Source organism: Pelecanus crispus, chromosome 2, assembly GCF_030463565.1.
Source record: "Pelecanus crispus isolate bPelCri1 chromosome 2, bPelCri1.pri, whole genome shotgun sequence".
NCBI classification, from domain to species: Eukaryota; Metazoa; Chordata; class Aves; order Pelecaniformes; family Pelecanidae; genus Pelecanus; species Pelecanus crispus.
Window position 1 is genome coordinate 47,125,519 of NC_134644.1, and position 21,591 is coordinate 47,147,109.

At 39.8% G+C, this 21,591-nt stretch overlaps 1 protein-coding gene across 1 annotated transcript in view; it reads left to right on the top strand.

Annotated features, from left to right (window-relative positions):
• CMTM8 (CKLF like MARVEL transmembrane domain containing 8) overlaps window positions 1-21,591 on the top strand; it is a 36,063-nt gene that overhangs the window by 12,130 nt on the left and 2,342 nt on the right. The window contains exons 2-3 of the mRNA XM_075706367.1: window positions 17,165-17,338; window positions 20,956-21,072. Of these exons, the coding sequence (XP_075562482.1) occupies window positions 17,165-17,338; window positions 20,956-21,072 (291 nt within the window). The remainder of the gene's footprint in view (window positions 1-17,164; window positions 17,339-20,955; window positions 21,073-21,591) is intronic.

The window sequence follows — 21,591 nt, forward strand, 5'->3', positions numbered from 1 at the left end:
AGATGGGGTCTCTTAGAAAGTGTTTCACCAAGTCAAGTTAAAATTAAACAGAGTACACAGCAATAAATGAAATGGAATTCTCTAAGCTTGGTTACATCTAATTTTTACTTTCTTATTAAGCTGAACAGTGCAATGCTAGCCTCAAAAAAGCCCCGAACTCAAACAAACCCACATCTGAAGTAATTTTCACTTTAAAAACTGAGCTTTGTTTGAAAATGCCTCTTCAATTTAGGTGTCGGTTTAAAAAAAGGGTGGAGAAGCACATTTTAAAAGAACACATAATTTTGACTTGTGGTGGTTGTTGTTTCTGTAAGATTACATAGGCAATGTACACAAACAAGATGACGACCCTGAGGAGAGGTGCAAATAGAGTCCAGATGAGTTGATGGGAACAAAATCAGACTAAGCTCTAATGTACACAGACGGTATTGTTACGAAGAAAAGGTTATAATGAATCAGTTCTTGTTGCTGTTAAAACCTGTTGCAAATGTCCCATCGACTTCAGTCATCCCGACATATCTGCACATGAAATAAAAAGAACATGAAAGCCTACCTAACACACATGCTAATCAGCGCTTATATTGTTTGTTGGGCTCCTAAAGATCAGCAGCTCCTTTCCGATAGTCGTTTCCTACCCACTTGTTAGCATTTGGTAAAAGGGCGGCTCTGTTGTTCCTTCCTTTCAGTGCTGTATGCTCAGAAGCCTTCCCCATTTGTTTCATTTGCCAGCTCTATGAATTAGTCTAATAAAAGAGATCACCTCCCTTAAGACCTTTCCTCTCGGATACCCCTGTGTGGAGTACTTGCTGTCAAATTAGACTGAGATTAGGAGGAACATAATTAACACTTTTTACCTTTTTTTTTCCTGTCGACCTACTCTGTTAAAACTGATTTCGGGAAAATTAAAGGCATTTAAAGGCAAACCTACTTGTTACCAAGATTCCCCCCAATGTGCTACCAGTTTGTTTGCCTGTGTGATACGTGCCATTTCTTTGGCTTGAACAGAGTAGCTGATAGATGATAAAAGGGGAAGCTGTGCAGATGCATTCCTCAGACATGCCCTTTTATAACCCAAATGTCTAATATACGTATTTTTTTAAAGCCCCCTATAGTCATGTATCCCACAGTACAAGTAGGTATCTTACTTCGTGGTGAAGCATTAGTTGTTTTGTTACATCCGCATCACTGTAACCTCATGATACTATTAAATCCTAGATGTCAAAACAGCTCAACATCACAAATGTCAATCTAAAAATGTTTCTTCAGTCCAACAAATGAGTGTGTGCTATGGCTTTCATGCCTTATCACTGGATTATCAAATGACATATGCCTTCTCCTGTATCAAAGGCAAATCTCTATGCATGCTGTGTTCTTCCTTTTCCCTTTGTGTGAACTAGCAAAGCTCCCAGCTAGTGGTGTCTTTCAGTGGCCTAATTCCTTTCTGCTTTCTTGGTTTTACTTGTTAAGACCTGTAATATTGTCGGCAGTAGGAGGTTACATTACATACCTCTCTGTTTGTGCACGGCTCATGATAGCGAGCTGAGTGTTCAGTGTGTGTGGATTTGAGCATTTTGATATAGGAATAGTTGGTAGCTTGAAGAAAGGGGTACCTGCAAAATACTACTTTTGTAGTTAGATTTTTTTTTAGTCCTCTAAAGAATTTTCCCTTTTTGATCTTAATTTTCCCCTCTTTGATTTGAAACTAGTAATACCATGCTTTGGAGGGAAAATGTACTAAATATCTCTGACTGCACACAGACTTTTTAAACAAAAAGCCACCATAGATGGCCTTCCCTTCCCCCCCTCAGTGGGAAAACAGGAACTCCAAGCAGGGAGTTAAATAGCTGAAATACTGAACAAAGAGTGTTTGAACAAAGACTGGTAACACCTCTTTATTGTATCTGCCCTATTGTCATTCTAGGGAAGAAAATACTGGGCAGAAGAAAGCTGTGATCCAAATCTGAGGGTGGAAGTTAGCTAAGTACATATAATTTAGTTGGTTGTGTATATTGGGGATGGTGTAATATAAACAGAACTACAGGAAAAGGCTTGGGTTTTTCAGAAGAACCACTTGGGTGGGAAGGGAGCCTGCTGCCAGAGCAGAGCATACCCTCAGCCTGTAATCCCTCAGCTGCCTGGCTTTTGTGACCTTACCTAGAGCTCTCGTCCATATAACTTTGGCGAGTGTGCTGCATCACCTGCTGCTAATAAATTGCAAGTCATATACAGATATTCTTTGACAAAGTCGGTTGCTGCATTTTTTTAGTATTTGAATATTGGTACTGCCAGCTGCCTGCCGGGTCAGGTCATAGCCGCCTCCGTTGAACCAACAGCTGGCCCAGCCACGGTTCCCGTCACCTTAAACCATGATGAACTGTGACTTAAGCAGAGGTGGCTGACTGGTAAGCAGTTGCAAATTTGGTGCTGCAGGTTGACAAGGTGACTGCCCTCTAGTATCTGCCAATGGCTGATGGTGTAGTAGCCTCATCCTCTCTCTTCACAATTTAGTCTATGCCTATGCATGAGACCATGCCCTGAGACAGAGCCGGTGTCCTGATCTGCTGACTCAGCTTTTGTAATGCGGGGGATGGTGGAGGTTGGATGGGATGGAGAGCAAGCAGTGCTTATATTTTAGACAATATTTTGATCTCATGCTGAGGAGATTTGCCTGAATTTTAGGACAAAATTCTAACCTGTGCTAGGACTGTGGGCACACTTTGCTAGATAAGGGGCCTGTTGTGATAGGACAAGGCGTAATGGTTTTAAACTAAAAGAGGGTAGATTTAGATTAGATATAAAGAAAAAATTTTTTACAATGAGGGTGGTAAAACATGGGAACAAGTTGCCCAAAGAGGTGGTAGATGCCCCATCCCTGGAAACATTCAAGGTCAGGTTGGACAGGGCTCTGAGCAGCCTGATTTAGTTGAAGATGTCCCTGCTCATTGCAGGCGGGTTGGACTAGATGACCTTTAAAGGTCCCTTCCAACCCAAACTATTCTATGATTCTATGATCTGTTTGGGGGTTGTACCAGTTTTCAGGCTGACAACATGCTCGTCTCTCAAAGGAAAGTGCTACACCTGCAGAGGAGCTACAAGGAGACTGTTTGGGGAATACCTTTCCACTATGAAGTGTGATGGCTCTAAACACTTCTCTTTCAGGCGTGGGAGATCTACTAATCCATAGTAATCCCTGTAGTTTGCAACTGTTCTGACATCTGTGAACCGTATTGGAAAATCAGATTGAGAGAGAGAAGTGGAATTGAGTATGCTTGAAAACCCAAAATCTATTAGCTGTATTGTGGGGACAGTGAAGTGTAAGCGCATGCAGTGGGAGCAGCAGCTAAGAAGCACTTGTTCCTGCTCATTTCTTGACTTTTCTGTGTTTCTGTATTACAGGAGGCAAATATGGAAGTTCTGATTTCAGGCTGGTAGCTCTTAAGCGCAGACAGCTGAAAAGGTCTGCATGCCTTGCTGTTCACTGCAGTTCACAGTTCAGCATATGGTGATAACCCAAACCAGTGATTTGTTTACCTCAGATACACTGGGCAGTAGAGTGCGGTAATTCAGGAGCAGCTTTGCATGCAGTCACCCTTGCAGGGCAGCAACCTCTGGCAGAAAAGCTGAGCAGACATCTGAGGGACATCAAATCATTTCTGCTCACTTATTTAAATCTGAATAAGCCAATGTCTTCAGGCCCTGAATTTTTTTTTTTTCTTGATTGGAGACTTTTTTCCCCTTGCACTAGAAAGCTGAAAGTTGTGGCCAGTTGTTCTGTTCTTTGTTTACACAAGGCCCATTGAAGCTATTGGAGAACATTATACTCTGCCTCACACACAAGCATAAACACTTAATTTATTACTTTGGTAGTTTGAATTTCAAGTGTCAGCTTTCCTATGGAGCTTTTTACTTTGTTCTTTTATGCTGCATGCACCACTTGAGTATTTATTATGGAGAGCAGACGGGCTGTGGGAAGTCCTTCAGGCTTGTGGACTTTTTTCCTTCAGAACCTTAAAAATAAAGTTATGGAGCATGCTAACAAGGACTTCTTGAAAAGCATGACTGATCCACAGTGTCTTTTTACATGTTTGTCCAATTAATTTTCTTCCTTTGGCACTAATATTTTCACTTGCATATAATTCTTCATCTTAAAGTTGCTCTTGTACTCTAAACTTCTCTGCAAACATTAATTGTGGGACAGTGGTAACAACTCTTAAATAGGTCTCTATTGAAAACTTAATTCTGGATTTGTCCTGTTCCTGATTCCTTCAAAGTAAACTCTTTCTACTACTACCATGAAAAAAAAAAAAAGAAAAAAAGGAGGGGGGAGGGGAAGCATAGCTTGTTGTCAGAAGCAATGTTAGTATTTGTGATTATCTCTCGTTCAGTCGTCTTGTCAACGATTTTAAATAGGGCTCCTATTACGACGTTATCTTTGATATATCAGTGACAGATGGAGATTTCAGAAAAGGAAACTGGCCAGACAAATTCAGATGAGAAGTGTGGCTGAGGTTTTTCAACAATGAGAGTAACAGGCATTATGGCGGCTTATTTAGAGACAAGATGAATCTTATTGCAATGTCTATGCCAAGACGTCATCTCTTTCTAAAAAGCATGTTGTAGGTTGAAATCTTTATACTATTGCACACATGGCCAAAATGGTCCTTTCTGACCGTGAAGTCTGTGCCTCCAGAAAAGCATATGCAAATGTTAAATATTTATAGGCATGCTGTTCTATGTTCTTAATGCAAAATGTATTCAGGAAAGAAAACACTTTTGCCAGAGAAGGAAAAAGATTTTTCAATGAGGCACTTCTACAACATGTGGATCAGTCTTTGTAAAATCCTTAATCTTTACCTAAAAACATGGATAATGGTTCCTGGGGTTGGACCGTTATATTTGGGACTCGATACAGAAATAGTCAAGAGGTACAGTAAGCTTCTAAATAGGCAGACAACAACAGATCTGGATGCAGACTTATTCTCTCGTGTCTTCCATTTGTCAGGCAAACGGAACCATTACAACTTTTGGTGACTAGAGGATTTTTGTCTTGCAGCAAGCAAAAACTCTGTATTGCAAGGCACTGATTTCTGTGGTGTTCAGCTGGAAATGAAAAGATACTTTCATTCTAAAAATTAAAAAATAAATTTTTTTGAATGAGCGGTTAATGTTTTCCTCATGTTTAAATGGATGTAGAATGCAGCAATAGCCTTTCTTAGCAGATACTGTCTTTGATTTTTTCCATCACATCATATCTGGCTTTATGACTGTGTATCCTAACTATAGGGCAAAATAAAAGTTACTCCTAAAGAAGTAATAAGTTTTCTATTTTAATGTAACAGCTAAGATTTGTGAAACAATGCTGTGCGTCTGCTAATAATAGGCATCTCTATTTACATGGCCTAACAGGAAGATGGAGATGTAAAAATAGCAACAAAGAGCCAGTGACATTATTAATAAAGCAGCTGTATACAGCATTGTTCTCTTGAAGAACATAGACACCATTTAAACAAAGTGGACTACATAAATAATGTCATAATTCATAAGTAACCATTGTTAAGAATTCTCTTTTAAAAATAGTTCACCTTATTAATGTACAAACGATTGCAGAATGACTTTGTGAGTGTGTGTCTTTTACATGTACACATGCACCAAATGTTAAAAGTAACTTACACAAATCACTGCCATTTATTGAGAAGCTGATATTTTTCTACCCTCAGGAACTGTATTCCTTCAGGGAACATAGAAGAAAGGAAGATGGGAGGAAGGAGTGCTATAAAACTTCTTCCAAAGGAAAAGTTTGCATGTAGATAGAAGAGGCAAGATCAAGGTAGATGAACATGTAGTTAACTCAAACCTCTTTTCACTTACATGAATTTATTAGAACAAAAGAACAAACCCTTCCTACCATCGTGTTCCATTAAGAAACAATGGTATTTGTAGTAATAAAAATAATAATAAATAGCCACATTGGGAAGACACTTTCAGCCAGACACATATGGCCCTATATCTTTTGAGCTCTGAATCCACTTCTGAGCTTTTCCAGTTCAAATAATTAAAAAAAAAAGTAGAAAGAGATTACTGAGTTAGAGATTACTGAAGCTAATAGTCTTTTGTTTCTAATTTTTCTGTGCAAGGGGAATCGTTTCCTCACAATGCACTTCCAAAAGTATCAAAGACAACCATGTATTCAGTGTACACAGCAGGTTAAACCTGCGTGCTCACAGTTTGTATGTGTGCTTATAAAGGAGAAATTTTATTCAGAGCACAAGGGCTATACCATGGTCTTACCTCCAGAAATACGTCTCTGCTACTTGACTTGAAAGCCTATGGTCCTTCTCAGAAAAATGCCCATATATTTGTGAACCAGTCGCTACATTTGCACAAACAAAAGGTAGTGTCTTAAGCTTGTCATCTGCCCCACCCAAGAACAGTCCCCATCCCGTCCCGTCCCGTCCGGTCCGTCCCGTCCCCGCCCCCAAACCAAAAACTGGGAGAGGGCAGACCCTATCCCACAGTGAAACTGCAGCTGCACTCCTGAAACCCTTTCTGTCTTGACAAGAGTTACGAAATTCATCATCCATAGAAATTCTTGTTAAATGTGAGGAAATTTCTTCCTTTGTCTAAATCTTGGCTTCAAATCTCAGCATAAGAATTCAAAAAGCCTGCCAGTATGGTTTTCCTTTTTTTTTTTTTAATTTAAATTGCAACAAAGAAGCACTGCAAGCCCTTTTAAGTCCTTCCACCAAGTAGTTGAAGTTCCCTACTAATATGAGCTCTCAAATCTGCACGTAATTTTGTAATATGAAGACGTTTTAAAATTTAAATCAATGAAATCATATGGCATTGTATGAATTTGATCATAGGGTTTAGTACAAATCAACTCAATGAATTACTACTGCATCTCATCTGGGTCATATAGGATATATTTTTGCTTCTGTACTGCCTGTACAAGTACAGGACTGTTTAAAGGACCAACTTGTGAATGTTACTTCTCAAAGAAATCAGCTACAACTTCTGCTTAGAACTCCAAAATTCATTAATATTTGAATGTTAAATACAAAACCATTTAACATTGAAGTTTCACCTGTCTTGATGATTTATAACCAGGGGTTTAAAAAGAAAAAATTATCGGAGTATGGAATTTATGTGCTATTTTTAAAACTGAAGGTGTTTGTACCAAATCTTCAAGTTTTTTCCAACAAACCCTACCTCTGGGGGCTGCACAGAAGCAAATGCTAGGAAATAAAGAAATATGTATCCTGTGCCATGTGTGTCTCTGTGTGACTATTTTGCTTTGTAACTGTCTGCTTTAAAATGCATACTTGAAAGCAGCATTAAGTGAAAATTTCCTGAGAAAGTAACTGAAAAGGCAGATTATTTTGTGTTTGGATCTAATATACTATTACTTTACATTTTCCTTTCTCTGCTGCTGAAGAGCAAAGTGTAGCAGGAATTCCAGTGAGTAATTCCCAGCTCCATGATACTGTGGCGTTTCCTGTAGCAGTATCACTTCTCCCAACTCTGTCAGAAAACTGTGGAGACAGCGAATTTGAAATGAACATCGTTGCTGCACAGTAGCAAGGTGTTTATTTTTGGGAAATGCTAGGTGGTGGGAGTAATCCTTGCCGCAACCAAGCCTTGCTGAAGTGGAAGGAAAAGGGAGCAGCAGTGTTCCTTTTATTCGCATCCCTCATGAGTGCTAGATAAGAGGCCAGGCAGTCTCCTTGCGCTGAGGTCACATTTAGAGATTAAGTGCTGTGGAGGTCATTGCCTTCCAACTATTTCACCAGGTTCCCTTCCGGAGAGGTAAGTAAGTGCTTTTTAGGACAGGCTGTTTGTCTTGGTGGTGTTTTGCACCACCCCTCTTTATTTTTACATTAAACTGTGGCCCCGATGGAGCCGCTGATAGCCGTAACCAGTGCGTTCCCAGTCAGCTGCAGCAGCTCTGAGGCTGGTTGCAGGTCTTTCTCCTGACTGACCGAGGACAGGCCCACCGCACTGTATAGTGCGTAAAGGTACTTTTGTCAGATAATAGAACACTATGGGCAAAGATGAGGCTGTGTCTTCTGCTGTGGCTATGTAGATAAAATGATGGCTAGCACTGTGTTAGCAAGAGTGTGTAAGTTAATATATGCGCAGTGCACAGTAACTTGTATAAATGTCTCTTGTGTGTGCAGATCCTCAGGCAAAACATGAGCGTTAAGTTAGAATTTACAGGCATCAGTAAACAGTAGTGTGCTCCTGAATGCAGACCTCAAAAACCTTAAAGCATTTAATGTGGAAAGTGCCCTGGGACAAGGACCAATCTTTATGCTTTGTACACATTTTAATGACCTGTTAATGATCAACCACTGCTCTGCCAAGAAGATAGATTTTATGTTAATATAATTCAAGCCCGTTTCTTCACCATTGCTTGAGATTATTCCTCGTAATTCTACTTTAGAAACAAATAGTATATTGATGTGGCATGTAGTCATCCCACCCTATTCTATTAACACTTGCAGCTTCCAGTACTTGGTTGCCAGGGTCTCCTGCAAGGAAAGTAAGGCAAATTAAAACCAGGAGTTAGTAGTGGTAGTTGTAATGGATCTGGTCAGTGGTCTGTTTAGTCCAGTATTCAGTCTCTGATAATGACTGATACTGAAAACTTAGGGAGGAGTGTAAGGAGGAGGACATATGACAAGATCCTTCTCGCTACAGTTTTCTAGCTTCTAGCAAACTGCACATTTACAAATTTCCAGAGCTGAAGGTTCCATCTTGACTATTGTGTATATAGGTATTATATACAGACAGGGCTGACCTGTCTCCCAGGAGTGTGTATGATGTTTCCTGTGGCAATAAATTCTGTAATTTGGTTATGTTGGGAGTTTTTTTCTTTCTCCCCCCCGCAATACCACTTCCTTCTGTTTGTTTTTCAACTTTCTGCCTAATAATTTAGCTGGATGCTTCTTGTGTTGCGAGTCCTAATCTAGTCCTTGTTCCTTTCTTTATGCCACCCACCATTCTGCAGACTTCTGTCATATCCTCCTTCAGTCTTCAATAGAAAATTGGACTCACCTCTTTTCCAACCTTAACTTTCTTTTCTTGCAGGAGCCATTCTCTGTGCCTTGCATAATCCAACTGAATCATTTCAGAAATGGGAGAGAGGAATGAACAGAACATACTCAATGCATGGGTACACCATTGATTCATAAAGCACTGTGATATGTTCTGTTTGGTGGAGTTTTTTATTATTTTATTCCTTTCCTAACAGTTTCTAATCTTCTGTTGTGACATTTTTGATCACATGGAACAAAATTTACAACCTAAGTACAGTCTTATTTCTTGTTTCCCTTCTGAATATCCACTACCCTACCTCTAGTTACTTTTTCAGCCAAAATTTCCCGAGGAACTGTAAGAAATATACTCTCTTGTGGTGATTTCACAATTTTGATGGGAGATGGGACAGTCTGTGTTTTCCAGAAGACATCTCTTGCTTTTTTAATTTAAGCGACCTCCTTTTGGTCTGTGTTAGTGGTCTCACACATTCCATGCATGTTTCTCAGGTGAAGCAATGTTTGAGCATTGTAATACGCTGCTGGGATGGACAGTATGGTTTCCTTACTCTCTCCCACACCTGAGTAATTTTTCTCAGCTGTCAGTTGCAGTGAGCTGGAGCACGGTATCACAGGTGACTCCTCACGCATGAGCTGTAGCGCAGTCAGTAGAGTCAACAGTGGAGGCTAGAGAAGGAGTACATTTGTGATTTATTCATTTTTGTAGGCAGTAGACTCATTAAGGTAACATGAAATTGGGGTGTGCTACTGCGTTTTGCTCAGGTACTATTGGCTTTGTGCCTGGGCAGCACTGCAGTATTGTAATACCCGTTCTGATGAGAAAAATAAGCTTCCTGCTTGCATGCCAGCCACTAACTGCCTCCCTCTCTGTGCTCTTCCCAATGAGACTTTATAGTTTCTTGGGTACTCCTGCAAGCTGGCTCTGCCTCTCAGTGAGAATCCTTTTGTAAGTGCAAGCCAATACCCTTATTTATGCATGCCGTGGCCATTCAGTACCTCCTCGCTACACGGCTGATCTGGATAATGAGCGTCACGGTCTGAACATCAGGACTAGCCCTTCTTTACTGGTTCAGGTGCGGGGAGGTCTGGTCCTCAGGTTTTTAGGTGAAGATGCTCTTGGACTCTTTGCTGGGGAATTGGGGTAAGCGTGGGAGGACTTCCCTGCTCCGTGGAGCTATGGGAGAGGCACTGGAGGTCCGTCAGCTGTTGAAGGGCTTGGTCTGAATTCTCACACCAGAATAGGTGTGCTCCCTATTGAATGAAGTGTCTGCCAGCAGGCCTTGACCCATTTCAGGCCTGGGTCAGGAGGTTTTTCTGTGTGACTTGTAATACGATTTGGACTAAACTCTTGAGTAAGAGAGTTCTGGAGCATATTTTGGCACATGCTGCTTCCAGTAGTTTTCTTTCTTAGGAAATCTATCCTAAACAACCACTTGGGGCGGGGGGGTGGGGGGGGGGTGGGGTGGGAGTTCTCTCAAGTGATGGTTAGTATTGCCAGTATTTTGAGCTCTCACGTTTGGTCTGTGGTGAGGGGTGCTTGCTGGTGCTGCCACAGAGCCAAGAGCATGACAGAAAGTTTGAAGACTTGTGGCAAGATTCCACACTGAAACTGGTTGCTTGAAAATAACTTAAAAGGTATTCAGACATTTTTTTAGAAATTCTGTGAAAGTAGAAGAGACTGAATTTTGCATGGTTTTATTATGAATAGAAACGTTTTCAAAGGTAGGAGAGACTTGAGATCTGTAGCTGCTACTCATTTTGACACTGAGTTGTACTGTGTAAATGATAAAATACTTCATTGGTACGTCCATTATGAGCACTGGCATGCTTCTGCGAGCACTGTGGATTTTTTAATTTTGCTAGGAAGGCAAAGCCCTGAAAAGTCTCAGCAAAACCACTAGCCTTTTCTTTTCTTTGGAGTACAACCTGCAAAAACATGCAGAATTCAAAGGATTTTTTTTTTTCCTGTGTCTATGTAGAGCCCAGGTTGTCTTCTGCAGGACTGTCTCACCAGAAGACAGTCCAGGTGAATCACAAAGCTTTTGTCCACTGAGCAGCTCTTAGCAAAATAAATGCTTTGAACTGCTGATGACACCCAATGCTTATGGAGGAGATGTGGTATACAGTGTTGTCAGTAATGAGGAGGGGGACGGTAGTGATTGGCTGATGTCAACTCATTGTAATGTTTTGTGTTAAAGTGTTTGAGACTGGGAAAGAGAAGCAGTAGGCTAAGGCAATGTATTGTATTGGGTTTTTTAATTTTGTTTTTGTTTGTTTTTGGTGGGGTTTGTTTTGGTTTTGGGTTTTCATTTGGGTTATTTTTTTTTAAAGTAAAACAAATAAATTATCCTTATTTTGAGTAGTTTGTGGATAAACCCACATTTGATTTTCCTGTTGTACCCAATACAGAAGTGAACCTATCAAAGTTGCTTTGTGCAGACGCTCTAACTTAGCATAACCCTTGTGAAAGATTTCCCTATATATATCGCTGATTTCAAGCGTTCTCTTTCAGTCTGCAGGGGTTTGGCACTGTATGCAAGTTGCCCCTTTGCTGTTTCTGCTGGGCATCCGAAGCCTGCACAAGTGCCCGCTTCTAAAGCGTTTTTCTTAAAAAAAACAAAAGCAATGATTGTGCTCTCTCTAGTGGCAGAAGGCAAAATTGTTGTATGTCACTTTCTAGATCGTGTGTGAGAGCACAAAACCTCCCGATTTAAAGACGTTATTTAAGTGCAGTGCAAATATTTACTCCATTTAGCCATAGCTGGAAGGAAAAAAAAAAATTATTCTGCACCTGTCAAATATATGTCAAGTCTGCCTGTTCTTACGACTGACTGTCCTGGGCATGTCTTACTGGAACAATAGAGGAGGAATGCCCTTTTTTTCTCCCTCTTTTTTCCTCTTTAAATAACTTCCCTCCCCACCCCCTGGATATTTTGATTCACAGTATAAGATCCTGCATTTTGGTGTGTGATCCATGTCATGACAGGTTTGGAAGAATGTTTGTTAATCTTACCAAATGCTTACAAACACCCAAGGGGTGGTTGACTAATTAACATCAAGTAAGGGGAGCCCCTATAGTGTTGAACTGCTGGTCTGGCTGCCCTTAGGGATCCTTGCTTACCCTCTTAGTGCCTGATGAAAAGCATCCCCAACCTTGTCTTCCCAAGGGCCGTGAAAGGTGAGATAAGAAACTAGGGAGCAGGCATGAGAAATGCGTGTGCTCTCCCAGCCCACAGGAGAGTCCCTGGGGTCTTTTTGCTTGCAGAGAGTAGCCAAGGGAAGAAAAGGATGGAGACATTCATAGGCTGCTTGTCCTGCTGCTGAGGTAGCTCCTAACTTGTGATTTAGTAGTGAAATAATGACGTGCAATAATTTAGAATGATCTCTCTTTCTTCTAGCCATAAATCTCTGTTCTTGGGAAGGAGAGGCAAGATGTCTTGCTTTCTACTTGCTGGATTCTGTCCATGTTTGGGTGGCTTGAATACAGGAGACAACTGTTGCTGCAAATGCACAACTCTTCTAGTCTCCTTCTACCATCATTTCCGTCTGTGCCAGTAGCAACTCTGTATAAATCCTGCAATACTTATGCATACAGAGAATTGAAATGGTCCTAGGAAGCACCTCTAGGATAAAGACTAGGAAAAACTTCTGGCAGACATGCCAAATAGTTTTTCTCTGTGTCAGTTCTACTGCAATGAGACTTCTTTTTCCTTTGAAAGGGATGCATAAACATTTTTAACTGTGTTGCTGAGTTAACCAGTCAAGATGAATGCTGCAGAATTTGTAACGCTAGCATCACTGGAGAGGAGTCACTACATCATAGGCTTTTTAAATACAGTTTGCAAGTACGAATTCAGTTCTGCAGTTTTTAAGCTGCTTCAAAAAGCAAAACTGGGTACACAGATTCAAGCTCACACCTGCTTTCATACCTGCTGACTTGTACCAGCGACATGAGACAAGATGTGTCTCATCTACTAGGCAACAAAGCCTTTATTTTTTTTTTAAGTGACTAAATAGTCCAATACTTTTGAAGTTCTCAGCACTGCAGGAAAATTATGGCACTTACTTAAGGGTTTGAATATGCAATCAAGCATCTAATTTTAAACCTGCACACTCAATAATATTGGACTTTGCTACAAAGTTATTTCCTTTTTATGGTATCTGCCAGCTGCTGAAGTATGCATTAGTACATTTGACATATTAATGCATTCTAGTAATGGAGGTACCTGATCAAGCAGCAGCCAAATGACCACAAAATAGATGTCCGAGGTGAAATCAGAGACTGCAATAAACAAGGGAAAAAAACACTTGCATTTATCATGTACTGACGAGTGAAGTCCATGTCTCCCATCTGACTTGAAAAACTGGACCCAGTTGGTGGAGCCCTCATAGTCTTAGGACCCAGCATCCCCTCTCATCAACTCCCACATGCATTGTTTTCTTCAGTCTTCTTGATGGTTTTCCTCCCTTTCTCAGAGTCATTTTTGACAGGATTGTAGTAGTATGTTCCTGTAATTCTAAATAAGCATATTCTGACTTGCTCATAAATTAAAATCAAATACTTAGCTCTTACTGACACACTGTAGCATACCTGGTTATAACGAGAACAGGCCTTTCCCAGTTACTGAGAGGAGCTTTCTCCCTTGTCTTTCAGCTGGTCTGAAGCAGTGAAGGTAGCTGTGTACTGTCTGTGCACACTGAATTACTGTGGGCACTCCCCAGGTATTGCAGTTGCTGGTCTTTGCTTTACGGTATCGCATCCCTATCACTCACTTGCCAGATTCTGTACACTAGATGCTTATTGAGATGGCATTTGAATATAGTCCAGTTATTCCCAGTGGGGAGGTTTGTTATCGAATCAGCAGGAAAAGCGGCATTTTCGGCTTCAGCGGGTGCACAAGTGTCATCCAGTTTGTACTTATCTGTTGAACAGCAAATGTATAATGTAAGGGACAGTCAGAATATTACGAGACAGGCTTTTAACACTGCAGAAGCTATCTCAGTATTTAACATGCTGAGAAGACAAGGTAATCGCGAAAGACTTGTCTAGATGTCTATGTTCCTTTGACTCCTTAGGTATTTTGTAGATGCTGACGGCCAGTGTGAACTTTAAATCAATTTATTGCGTATGTTTACCTATGCAGTAAAACCATTTGCTGTATCATTTAACGACACACAGAGTGAATTGTTGACCATGAGCTGATCTGACCTTTTCAGCTCCAGTAATATGCAGTAAGAGTATCTGGATCTCACTGAAAATGTCAGATGCATTCTAATATGCAACCCATCAAAGTTACGATGCATACAAACCAAGAACTGGTTAAGAATATAAAACTGTAACATCCGTGGTGCATCTCAATTGCTTAGATAAATTGTTCTGCCATCAATACGGGCCAGCTAAAAACATGCATTAAAAGCAATTCTTTGGAATACATGTGAGTTGTACAGCCACTTAGATATTAAAATGATCTTGAAAGCGGGGTGATAATACCAGGTTAGAATATTGCTGGAAAAAACAGTGACCAGTGAGAATACCAGTGCTCTACTTAATGTCTTGCTAGCTTCGTTGTGTGGTAATGTAAGATTAGTGGTCTCATGTAACCTCAAAATTTTCCTTTTTAATTTTAATAATTTGCTGCTTGTGAAGTTTTTACTCTTTCCAGAAATAATCCATTATATAAGCTGAGGTGTACTTATCAGTCTTACTTGTGTTGAATCTAGTATTAAGCATTTTTCACAGTCTTGTGCTTTTTTATGAAAAAGTCTACTTCTATTTTTAAAAGCTTTCTAAAAAACAATGCTGTTGTCGGTCGGTTATGGTGTTTAATGATGTTTAATTTCTTTGTTTTCTTCGTCTCATCTTCGAAGTTTCTGTTCTTGGTATTTTACTAGATATTCAGATCTAGGATAAATCTGTTTTTAGTAATTATTGAGGAACCATGAGACCAATTATTCATTGGTATAATTTCTGGATGATGAATTTAAATTTGGATTAAAGTGGATGGGCACAATGAAAAGCAACTTTGTATCCTAAGAAAATGGTATTTTGTTAGCTAAACAGTCTCAAGATTGTTTAATCTTAAAGCAGTTGTTACACTAAAATTAATTTGGTTTTTAATCTAATCATGGGTAGTTCGTGCAATTTGAGGCATTATTAACTGAATTGCTACTATTAGTAAAATGTTGTTGGAACTAGAATTAAAATGAACTATGGGAAGCATTGCTGAACGGATAACTTCGCATTAAGAGTAGTGTGTATTTTAAACTACCCAGTTAATGCTATTTGAACTGTTCTCGTGAGGCAATGCTGCCCTCCCCTGGTAAGCTACGGAAAGTAGGAATTTTTATCCCAGTCCGAGCAAGCTCTAGGGCTTCCTATTAAAGAGAAATAGCTGAATTGGTGAAAACGGTGGAAAAAAATGTTCTTTAAAAGACCGTTATGTGCCTTCTCTATTACAAGACCGGGAAAAAAAAAAAAAAAAAGGTGGAACACAATTTGTGCAGTGCTTTTATGTATGCGTGGTGCAGATGTGGCTGAATGTACAAATAATATACAGGAATATACTTTGAACACACAAGTCAAAAAAATGAGGGCTGAATTAAATTTGCATGGCAATTTGGAAGATGTATTAAGACAAAATAAACAGATACCAGGTAGCTACTGAAAGTTAGCAGGACCAGTTACAATAAACTTTTGTTTAATAGTATAGTTTTGTCTTGTATATAGTGTTTAGAGATTTATCATTAACGTTTGCATGTTCAGTTCTGCAAAAGAAAAGTAAATGGGACCATGGCCAACAACTTGCACGGGAATAGGATTAGCTCTTGTGCAAATGAAGCTATAGCAAAACTGTCATCTTCTGTCAGGGGCTATTGGTTACAAAGATACTACACCACCGTAGGCTCAGGAAGTCCCTCCACTGCACACTCCTGAGAGCTGAGGAAGGTAGTCCAAGGAAATATTACTATTGCATCATCTATTCTGAATATATTTCTTCAGACATTTGTTATTAACTACTGCTAGGCAGTTTCACCATAGTCCAGATAGCAGAAAGAGATGAGTTCTTGTTTCAAATACAAGAACTTTAGTTCCCACATCTGACTCCAGTAAAGAGTGTGTGGTGGGGTTTGGGGTTTTTTTGTTTGTTTTTAAAGTATAAAATATCCCTTTCTTTTTATAATTAAGATTTTTCTAATTGCTGGACAACTTGCAAAACACACAACTTTTCTTCCTGTGGCATATGACTTCGGTTTTGTTTGCTTCTCATCCTTCTTAATGCATTGGAGATCACCTAACACTAGAGAAAACTGGAGAGAGTATGTTAAAATCTCTGGTTCGTGTATTTGTTCATGTCTTCAATGTGAACAGATTGCCAGATTCAGGATCAGGAGGGAGTTATTTTCCGCAGACTGGTTTGCTTGAGCACTTTGCTAGAGTGTGAGTTCTTGTCTACTACTTAGGGTCAGGGCACTTGGGAGATCTTTTTAAGAACTGTGGAATATAACAACATTCCCAACCTGACATGCTCTGGTCCAACATCATGTTACAGTGGTGGTGGCTGTTGATATTTTACTGCTACCTTTTATAATAAGGTCCTAGCAGTTGTTTTGTGTCTGTGGTGCCGGCCAGTCCACAGAGCAGGTGTGAACTGTTTTGAACTAGACCCCAGCTACTCAGTTACCTGTGACTGTGGCAGATGGGACCTGAAGATCCCAGTGGTCCTTCACAGGCTTCTGTTTCTAAAGTGACTTTGCTAACTGCAAAATAGTGGTATTTACCTTCATGCATGCAAGCTAGTAGGCTATAAAAAGCAATCCTTTTAAGAGCTAGCTGTAAAACCACTGCAAGTATGGCTCCACAATAGTTAAAAGTGAGCTAAACCAACACCAAGACCCCTCGTTCTGCCTTTCCCTTTGTGACACGCTGCCACAGCAAAACCAGTTTTATATGTTCTTTTTTGTTAGATTAGTATTCTGTCAGTGTAGCATCCCAACTCAGCTCATCAAATGGTTATGTGAATGGCAGTGGTGTTGTCCCTTGACCTAGAACAACTGTATGAGGCCTAAGACTGTGTAACAGTTTTCTTTCTTCTCCATAACTTTTGCAGGTATTGGGGCTGCTGGTGTGGACCCTGATTGCTGGAACAGAATACTTTCTATATCCAGCCTTTGGCTGGGTGATGTTTGTAGCTGTGTTTTACTGGGTTCTCACCATCTTCTTTCTGATCATCTACATGACAATGACCTACACCAGGATCCCCCAGGTGCCATGGACGACGGTGGTAAATACACTCATTCTTTGTTGTTTCAGGTTTGCTGGGTTATGAAGAGAATAAAATATTGATGCATTCTATGGGTGTAGTTAGCCAACTATACTTGTGCTTTTTGCAGGTTTTTCCCTTATTACTGTGTGGCTGTGTACCTGCAGTGTTTAACCTTCATACTACCTGGACGCTTTTAAAACACTTTTCCTATGATGTTTCACCATTTTGTCTAGCAGTCGATGTAGTGACTTGATTTCACACACACACATGTGCATGTGACTGATACTTATGCACAGTGGCCTCTTTTTCTCCCTGTCGTGATTACATCCCATGAAGAATGAGTCTGTTGCTGCCTCTGAGCTAACAGACCTGGCCATATGGCATAAACAGCAGAAATCCCTACTTGAGTCAACACCATGAATTGGAAGTGGGACCCTGGCTTAAAACATGAGTCTTCCTCTGCTAAAGTAAAATCAAAGGTGGTTCAGAGGTAGCAACAGTCTGACAATCCATATATGGCCTACTGTGAAAATGGTGCTGAAAATTAGTGTTATATATATGTAAAATACGTGCCATGTAATCCTTTGCTTTTAGCTCAAGACTTAATGCAAATCAGATAAACAGCTAATGTAATTACTGAAAAATTTCACAGGCTCTTAAAATTCAGATCCAGTTTTTGTGGTTTGAACAAACCTGGCTAGCTGTACATCTCAACAGTTTATTTTTACATGATTTTCGTAACAGGCTGGTGTTCAGAGTAATAGATCCCACAAGTCATTGGCATCTCAGCCAACTGGCTATTTGTGACCCATCCAAGAATTATTATAAATTTTAGCTTTGCATGTGTCTGATGCTGTTTTTTTTTTTTAACTAGCTAAAGATTATTGACTAGAATTCTGTTAATTTTATGATAAAATATATTTGATTTCTGTGTTGCAAACAGCTTGTTATCAGCTATATTGTGTACATGACTAAAACTGAATACTCTCTTCTTTTCATCTTCCCATTTGCTGCTGTAATAAATAGCCAGCTATAGCAATTACTAATAAGAACAACCAGGATTATGTTCAGATAGCTTTTCTGTTTTCAAGTTTCATGACCAGCAATTACCATTAAGGCTATAACACTGCTATAGAAATGTTGGATTATTTCAATTACAGCAGTAATGTGTTTGGGTACATTTAAAGGTGTGGGCATTTTTTCTTTCCCCATTGCATTAGATGTAAGTAAAGTACATTCAAAGGGAAAGCATCTTTGTATGCATTTAGATACAGCTTTAGTCATTACCCCTCTTTCATCAGTTTAATGCTATTATCAGACAACAGCTTCACATAAATGAGTTGCCCCTGATCCATGTGGTAGACAAGCTGAAGTATTTGATTTGTTTCTACTTCATATTGAGTGTATTTCTTGCTCTGAGTTCCAAACGTATTGTAGATAAGATCACATAAATGTAGGTCCAAAAGGTAGTCTCCTTTTATAGTAAAGGGTAATATGAAGAGAAAATAAATGCAAAATAAATAAAAGATGCTTGCATCCCAGCTTGTTTTGCCCTAGGGTATTGAAAGAGCTGTTGCGAACAGCCTTTGAATTGGACCTCTGCCACTCCTGGCTGGCCAAGAGGAACGTTGGGTCTCTTTTCAGAGAAGTGTTGTTAATGTCTTCAGTCAAGAGAGCATGACATACACCTTTTTGAGAGACACACATCTTTTTGAGTGACACACACCTTTTTGAGTGAGTGAGTTTACGCCCACCTTCCCCTTATTCTCTGAACTATCCTGAATTTCAGTCTCTGCTAGTTACTGCTCTGCCTCCTTAGGCAACAGTTAGCTCAAACTGTGCCTATTGTATGCAGTATCCAAAATTACATCTGGACTTCTCTGTCATAAATCCATTTTTTGCAGGTTAAGCACATTACCAAATTGCTTAAGATGCAGTTACTTTTACTGCAAATTAACCCAAAGGACGTGCTTCAAAACTGACTCTCCTTAATAGTGCAAATTCTTTGCTAAAACAATCAATGGAAGCTTTTAAAATCTGGTAAATTTGAATTTAAGAAGCAGATGGTAATTTAGTGTGAACCATTTGGGTTGAGTAATATATTGGCAGTAAAGGCCCAATCAGCTTGCACTGCATTCCATCTTCCCCAACAGTGTTATTTCCCAGAGCAGCACTTCTCAAAAATTCTGTGCTTTTTTTCTTTTCTACATGACAAGATATTGCAGGGATTTGTAGCTTTCCAGGGTAATTGAGTCTTTTTGGAATGGGAAATCTAAAAATAACAACAACAAATACTCTAGGCAATCAAATTTGGAGTTTGAAAATCCGTGCTTTACAGAAGTTCACTTGAACCTGCCAATTGTTGGCATCTTATCCTAAAATTGACAGTTTGATTTATTACCATAATGCCCAGATAAAACAAGAGAGGTGAGATCTGTGGATAGGGATAATGCCTTTTATTAGATCAACTGATATAGGTGAGATAAACCCCACTCATTTATAAGTGTATGAATCAAAACTCAAGTGCCAGGCCTTGGACTCCATCTGCGTGCTGAGGCACTGCCCACAGTTCCCTGTGGAAAGGTGGGTAACTGCCTCTTTTCCAAACATCCTGAAGTTGCAAGGACTTAGGAACCACAGGAGGACATGCATGCCCTTCAGCCTGCTCTGAAAACTGTAAGAAGGCTTTTTGCATGAGAAGTCTCATATAGGCAGTGGTGACCTGAAGACTGACGTGTTGACGGATGACAGCACAGCATACTGCTCTCTGGAGGGGCCTGCAGTTGCGAAAGCACGTGTTTGGGGAATGGCTTCCCTTCAGAAAGCTTTGAACCCTGAGTGGGCCAGACTCTACCGAGTCTGAAGTAAACTCTGCCAGAACCAAACGTCATGTGAGATTGATGTTATCTGCCTTGCTTCTTTCTTAGTAATGAACATAGGTACCCCGAGATATTAGCTCTGCTCCTTGGAAGAGAAAATGCAACATCTGCCATGGGTGGGTCTTGATGACCCATGTCGTCCATTCAGACTGTTCTCCTCCTTGGTTTTATCTATTTCTTTCTCCTCTCAAAAACAGGCAGTAGGGGAAGGTACTGAAAGGTGGAAGAATATGACTGAAAAAATTACACCCTCTTTATTTCCTTCAGAAGTGGAGAAAACAAAGTTTTGGAAGCTTTATAAATATTCTTCATATGCCACGAGTTATTGATTCCTACCGTGTATGTTTGTGTAGATTAGAAATGTAACTGAATTGCAGTTTTGTTTCTTTTCTTTTTCAGGTAGTGTCATATTCTTACTGCCTAACACTTAGATTGTGATAACCAAACTTTGTCCTTATTTTCAATTCTGGAAAATCACAGTACACCAGCTTTAAGACTCTTCTGGATTTAGTGTGATGGAGAGAACAGTTTGTCCAAAATGTGCTTTAATGTTTATCCATCTTCAAAATAAGCAGTTAAATTTTAATCTTACAGATAGAAACTTGGAAGAAGGTAAAAATAGTTAAGAATCACATTTCTTGTGTACATTGCATGTGTACATTTATATTTCAGAGGAGAGTTTTGTAATGTTGGAATAGAAAATGGTAACAAATGCATGTGCATATTAATTACTTATGTTGTTTGGCTTTCCAACAGGGTCTGTGCTTTAATGGAAGTGCCTTCATTTTGTACCTCATTGCTGCCATTGTAGATGCATCTTCAGTTACCAAAGAACTGGACAGTCACAATTACAACAGCTGGGCAGCTTCTTCAGTGAGTTCACTTTTTGTTTAAATAAAGTTATATCAAAAGAAGGCTCGCTGGAAGAGCACGTTGAAATGCATGCATTCTGGATTTTGAAAAGCTGCAGACTGTTGCTCACGCACAAAACCTATAGGTAGCTGTAATTTAGTTCATAGTTTTTGGAGGTGACTAGAAATTCCACCAGGAGATGTCAGTCACATCAGAAAAGGCTGTAATGTTTTTAAGATCATACTGCTTTTCCCCTCTCCTGCCCCCATTTATTACTAGCGCTCTGGCAGAGGTTATAGCCTGCACATCAGAGCAGACAAAACAGATTGGGTGAGTCACCAAGTCACCTCAATGCACTTGGACAACTTCAAAAGCAGTTTAAACTAACTCAGCTAACTTTGCACGTATGTGGATAAGGTGCATTCAGCTTTTTGTGGGCTGAGCCATATACACAGCACCTTTGGGAAGGTCCTGAAGTGGTATTGCTGTTTCTACAGTGATCTTCCTGTTACAGCCTCAAGTTTTGATAATCTTTCTTCT